At 40.0% G+C, this 6,228-nt stretch overlaps 1 protein-coding gene across 2 annotated transcripts in view; it reads right to left on the bottom strand.

The window, feature by feature from the left end:
* Positions 1–600: 600 nt before the first annotated feature.
* Sp4 (Sp4 transcription factor) overlaps positions 601–6,228 on the bottom strand; it is a 61,157-nt gene continuing 55,529 nt past the window's right edge. For both annotated transcript variants that reach the window (XM_055607559.1, XM_055607560.1), the window contains exon 6: positions 601–3,907. In XM_055607559.1, the coding sequence (XP_055463534.1) occupies positions 3,660–3,907 (248 nt within the window). In that variant the 3' untranslated portion in view covers positions 601–3,659. The remainder of the gene's footprint in view (positions 3,908–6,228) is intronic.

The raw sequence follows: 6,228 nt of genomic DNA, 5'->3' as shown, positions 1-6,228 counted from the left end.
GCCACATCTGAACGCTGGCTGGAGCCTCTGGGCATCGCAGTCCCCTCTGTGCCCCGCATCCTGCAGCTCACTGTCTCTGTACACTCAGGGGCGTGGCCAGTCACCTCACACTGTAACGCATTCCCTCGGCAGCAAGGTTTCCTAGAGACATGCAAGCCTCTCCCAGAAGGAAAACTGTTCTGGTGGCCTACACTGCTTCTAAGTGTTGCTGTGAACTTAAATATTATTTTAATTTTGGTTTTCATTTTTTAGACCATCCTACTATTTCCTAACATTTATTGCTTAAAATTATTTAAATAAAGTCTCTCTAAATCAAAATTTAATTTCCATAAATGTCTATAGCAATGGTCACAAATTAACATGCAATTTAGACTGTTGTCTGGCGGTATTTTCAGGAGCGTTGATCGGATCTTAACACCAGGATTAAGATTTTCTCGTGGGAGGCATTTAAATTTCAGTGTTGACTGCGATGAGAAGCTGGTGTTCAACCCTTCGCTGCCGCCCTGTGGTGTTTAACCCTTCACTGCCGCCCTGTGCTGCACACTGTAAATGAGGCGTGCCCAACCCGAGGGGACGTGAGGAGGTTACTGCAACTGTTACTGCAGGCAACAACTTGTACATGATTTTATTTCCAAATCCACAGAAAACAAATTTATACAAATCAGCACTGTAAAAATGTCAATTAAAGCCCCAGGGGCTTTGCTGGCAGAGGAATTGTCTAAATTCTAGAATATGGGAAAACAGTTTTTTTCCTAGATTCATCTTTTTTTTTTTCCATTTTCTTTTTTACAAAAAATTTACAAGTGAAATGTTACTACGAAACTTTTTATAAGGAATTTTTGCAAAACATTTACATTTTACCATCAACTGTTTCTGTTTAAAATCATTATGTAGATGAAATACCCTATGCTGCACATCAATTTAGGAGGGTGACAACTTAGTGACATGCATAAAAACACCACCAGGCATTAAAATGGAGACTTAAATACAAATATTGTTGCAATAAAACAGTTATAAAATTGAAAAATAGGACCTAAACATCATGCTTATCTAAGTTTGACAAATTAACCTTTTCTCCTAGGCTACACACTTTATTACTGCTCTCGTGAGTGTGATAAATAATGACTTAACATCAATTCTAATGTAATCAGCAGCACATACACAACCCTAACCAAAGAGAGCATACTGTAAGAGAAAGCTACCCTAACACTGGAGTTCTACCATGGCAAATACAGAGCTTTGCACTGATAACTTTACAAAGAAAAGCTTCGTAACGGTGCTAAGAGAATGAGCAGTGAGACGCCATCAAGACTGGACTGCGTGTCCGTGCCCTACCACAGCGACAGCCACTGAGTCAAATACAGGACACTGACGACTGCTGTAAGACAGAGGTGGACTAGGATGGTGAGCAGAACAGACTGTCGAAGTATTTCTAGTTGCGGTGCTGAGAAGGTGCCTGCTGACAGATCGCTCTGTACGCTCTAAGGTTATCCGGATTCAGTCTGAAACATCTGTGACAGGCCTGGCTGCTGCTGAGGACAGCCTGCATTTCTGATGAGCAAACGTGGGTTGCCAGAAACTGGCTCCTGGAAGAGTGATGCTGAGTGCTCAGACTTGGTGCAAACAACAAAAGTATCGCTCGGAGAAAACATGATTAAAACATTAAGAAAATCTCTTTGCATAAAAAAATTTATAGCACTGATTGTGTAGCATGATAGATAAAATATATTTTTAATGTTTCAGTTCCTATATAATAAAATTAAAATTAACACTACCAAATGCTCCTCTGTACCAGACAAAACAACAAATTGATTCTGATGTTTTAAAGCCAGATCCATCAGCTGTTAAGAGCACATTAAATAAAATATACAAAACAATTTACAAAATCCAACTAAAATTTAAAGACTTTGTTACAAGTCTACAAAAGCTTTAAGAAACTTGAAATTTATAACCACAGTGTAAAAATTTTTTTCCTTTAATCTCAAAGCTTTTTTTATACAAACCGAAAGCACAAAAGGCCTCCAGTTTTATATAACGCTACAAAGGGCTGGCCTCGAGTACACAGTGTAAACAATGATCATTACAGTATTTCTCCTTCAGCAGAAACACGAGGAACATCACGATTTTGGAAGAGAATTCTTATGAGTAGTACTTTTCCTGAAATAATAAAGAATGCACAAGAAAACGTATACCTATATTCAAACCAACGATGGTAACAAAGAAAATGGGTAAAAACTTTTTTCCTATTGTCAGTTTCAATAGTTATGATTCTGTGTAAATCGTTCTAAAAACACAAAGTGTCTTACTAATGTTTAATCTATTAGAATAATCCAATTGTTTTTCATATGAAGCGTTTGGCCATCTTTCCTAATAAGACACTGTCCCTTAAGACCCTTGCACAAACAATGAAATATATTTTCAGTCAGTATTTGACTGAAAAGTATTCTGGTTTTCCAAAAATAATTTTTGCTTCATAATATCATATCTATTATACATTTGTTAACCTGTCTAGACCTTTAGGGAAAATTCTGTTATTGATACAACATAAAGATTATCACTGTGATAAAAGCTCCTAATTAACCTAACACAGTACTAGAAACGAAATGGGATTTGCCAATCTTTAGTAAAGAAAACAAAGGTTATAATGTAGCTAAAAGTAATTTTCTGCTGGCCTTGAAAAGTATGATAACTCTTTCTTTGGCTATCAAGTCAAAGCAGAAAGAATCCTGCACACTGTCAACCTAAGTCTTATTTACAGAAATTACATAGATTTGGAATCTATGCAAGCATTTCCAATATGAACATTTAAAATGAAATTTCGCTATTGAATGCAGGGTTAGGCACACAGCCAACCCTAACTTTAAAACATTATTGAACTGCTTTGTTTTGCCTTTCTGAAGCTATGATGAATTCTGTTCTAACAAAATTTCCCCCAGCATTTTCCTAAGGTTTCAACCTAAAACTTAACCTAAGATTTAGCTCTAAGGTCCTCTGTGTCTCCAAAATGGAGAGAATAATTGGCTTCGCTGATTGTCCACATACACACTACTACAATGTAGTGTAATAAAGATCTGAGACACAACTCAGATTACTATTTTGGAACATAACCTAATTCAACTTTTGAAGAATTTTTGATATTTAGAAAAGACGGCCAAAGCTATTGTGAACAGATTTCTAAAACCAAGCTAAAGAAACACAGTATTCTCCCTGCCGCCAGATGACAACCTCTTCTCTGTGCTAGAGAATAAAAGAAGTGCATGTGAGTTATTACTGACCAAATTTTTAACAAAGTACTTTTCAACAGAGTAAGTCCAATTAAGGCCCAGCCTGCAAACTTGTGTGGTGTCTCTACAGACATGTCAACAGGGATGTTAGAGGAGGGTTAAAGGGTGGAAGGTTTTGTGATGGATTTCCAAAACACTACAGCAACTTATACCATGGAAGAAATACTTTTCTGTTTCCAGTATATTGGTTTTCTTTCTCTATTTTTCAAAAATTCAACACTTTATGTGTTGAACCAAACTCCCTGGAATACTTAAAGATGCCAAGGATGCAATGTGACTTCCTACTCTGTAATCCACTTGACCAGCCCATTTCCAGATTTCCAAAGGTGTGTAAACGTAAGCGCAGCACTAGAGGTCTTTGTTATAAACAGCGTTTCAGAATTCTTCCATGTTGGTGGAAACATTGGGAGTTGCTGGATTCGAATCTTGAGAAATGGCTGCAACTGTGACAATCCGTGGGGAGCCGAGCACGTCTGTGACGGAGGAGTCCAGCTCTCCCGAGGTAACTATGGCAAGGGCCGTCCCACCTCCCTTCTTATTCTGGTGAGTTTTGACGTGCTTGGAAAGGTGATCGCTCCGCATGAACCTCTTAGAGCATTCTGGGCACTCAAATCTCTTTTCACCTGTACACACAAGAAGTAAATAAAGTTACAGACATTTTAACTGAATGGATTTTTAATAACTTCTTTTCCAAATATATTGCACTTTGATACAATATAATTTATACAGATATGCCTAGCATGAGCAGCTATATAAGTCTTCTTGTTTCTATGACACTCAAGGGTAAATCCAGGTCCTTACTCATGGTAGGCAAGCCCTCTAACACTCTCTTAGCCCTTTCTGTTTAAAACAAGCAAACCTACCAAACGCACAGTAGAGGAAAAACCACGTGGCTGGGAAGAGAAGGTGTGTTGTGCTGTGAACTGAGGGCAGGGCTGGGGGAGCGGGAGCAAGTCAAATGGCCACCCTGAGCCTCAATTTCCCCATCCCCCAAATCAAGGGCTACCTGACAGAAGAGTTCGACAGTCCAGCAACTGGCCAAGCACAGTGTGCAAGGCCATGGGCACTGTAAGGCTGATAGCTGGGTCTCGTTAAACTTGAGAGGCAGGGCGTATTTCAGAACCTATTTTAAGCTAAGACTTTACTAATATGCTCAGTTTTTCTATGTAAAAAATGGGAGCAGGCAACCTAGTTCAAATTAAATACAGTTTAAACTTCCAAGGAACAATGGTAATATTTTGATCCTTAAATATGTTTTCTACAAAATATGACACTTCTAATTAGAACTTCTATTTTTTGAAATAAAAGTCAAATGTTAACTAAGAAGGAAAACCAAATCAAACGTCTTCTTTCTGAGTAATGGGAGAGAGCACATGAAGCCTGGTTGCTGGTTCTACCCTGACATTCCCAGACGGACACATGCTAGTCCTAGCTTTCGTCCTTCCTCCGCAGCTGCCACGGCAGGGAGGCGGGGTTTTCCCCGTGGAGTGACAAAACTCGGAGAATAAGGACATTTATTGGGCAATTTATTTTTTCTTACCAAGAGAAAATCTACAGTTTCAAATTTTTCCACATCAGATATTCCCCCCTTTTACCTTAAATGCATTTACAATATAAACTTTTTCTTTTAAAGGCTAAATAAATGCACTGGACAAAATTCTCAGAGGCACTACAAATCTTAGCAGGAAGTCTCTAAAGGAAAGGAGCTTAAACATTAGAAATGCCGATACTCCCGGTGAGGGTGAAATCAAAACGACAGCCGTGGCGTTATCTACCTTCTACTCTACTGTAAAAGAAGAGTTCTCACTCAGCTCACACTGTCCAAGCTCGAGGGCCCCGAGGAGTTTTACACTTCTTCACAGAGGAGCAGGCTGAGGCTGACAAACGGATCACAGAACCCACAGCACAGGCACGACAAGGGACACGTCGTGGGACAGCCACGATGCCTGACTCAGAGGCAGGGGTGGCAGCCCGGGTCACAGGGGCCTTCTCCAAGCACACGGCTAGAGGCGAAGCCAGAGACTGTCCAGCCAACACCAACCATCTGCAGTGTTCAGACTATCTGTGCAAGGTGCTGCCTCAGAAAAAAACTCACAATTTCTGACTGTGACTTCTGTCCTCAAATTATCTGTCACCATGCAGATCTATCACCCCAGTAAGGAATTCAGATATTCTGGCCACCGCTCGTGACAAATGGCAAGAGGGGACAATGGTGACATTCATAGTGTGGATGGCCCCAGCCTATGTACTCATCCATTTGGTGACTAAATCAACTTCAAGGAACAAAGGAGCTGGCTAGAATCTTAAATATTCAAATTCTTCTGTACAAGTATACTTTCCCTAGGAAAACGACTTCTGTTAGCTTAATGTTCTTTTCCAGAAGTGTTTTCTGCTATACTGGGTAATAATTTATTTCCTACCTTCAGCAAACATCATTGTGGATTTTACATCAAGGATGTAAAAAAAAAAAAAAAAAAAACTTTTTAAAATTAATATTCTCCAGTCTTTTTACATTTAAAAAATTATTTAATTTATTTACTTTACATCCTGGTTGAAGCCCTATCCTACCTTACCTCCCAGTTCCACCCTCCCTCCCTTCCCTAATCCTCAGAAAAGGGGAGCCCCCTTTCCCATTCACCCCAGCTCATCAAGTCACATCAGGACTAAGCGTGTCCTATTCTCCTGTGGCCTGGCAAGGCAGTCCTGCCAGGAGGAGGTGATCAAAAAGCTGGCAGGCAAGTCCATGTCAGATGCAGTCCCTGCTTCCCTTACTAGAAGACCCACACAAAGCCTGAGCTGCATATCAGCTACATTTTGTAGGATGCCTAGGTCCAGTTCCTACATGGTCCTTGGTTGATGCTTCAGTCTCTCTCAGCAAGCCCCTTTGGGCCTTTGTTAGTTGGCCCTGTTGGTCTTCTTGTGGAGCTTCTGTCATTTCCAGGTC

This window comes from Psammomys obesus, unplaced genomic scaffold, assembly GCF_907164565.1.
Source record: "Psammomys obesus unplaced genomic scaffold, mPsaObe1.curated_primary_1811, whole genome shotgun sequence".
Classification (NCBI taxonomy): Eukaryota; Metazoa; Chordata; class Mammalia; order Rodentia; family Muridae; genus Psammomys; species Psammomys obesus.
This window is presented reverse-complemented; position numbering and strand designations above follow the sequence as displayed.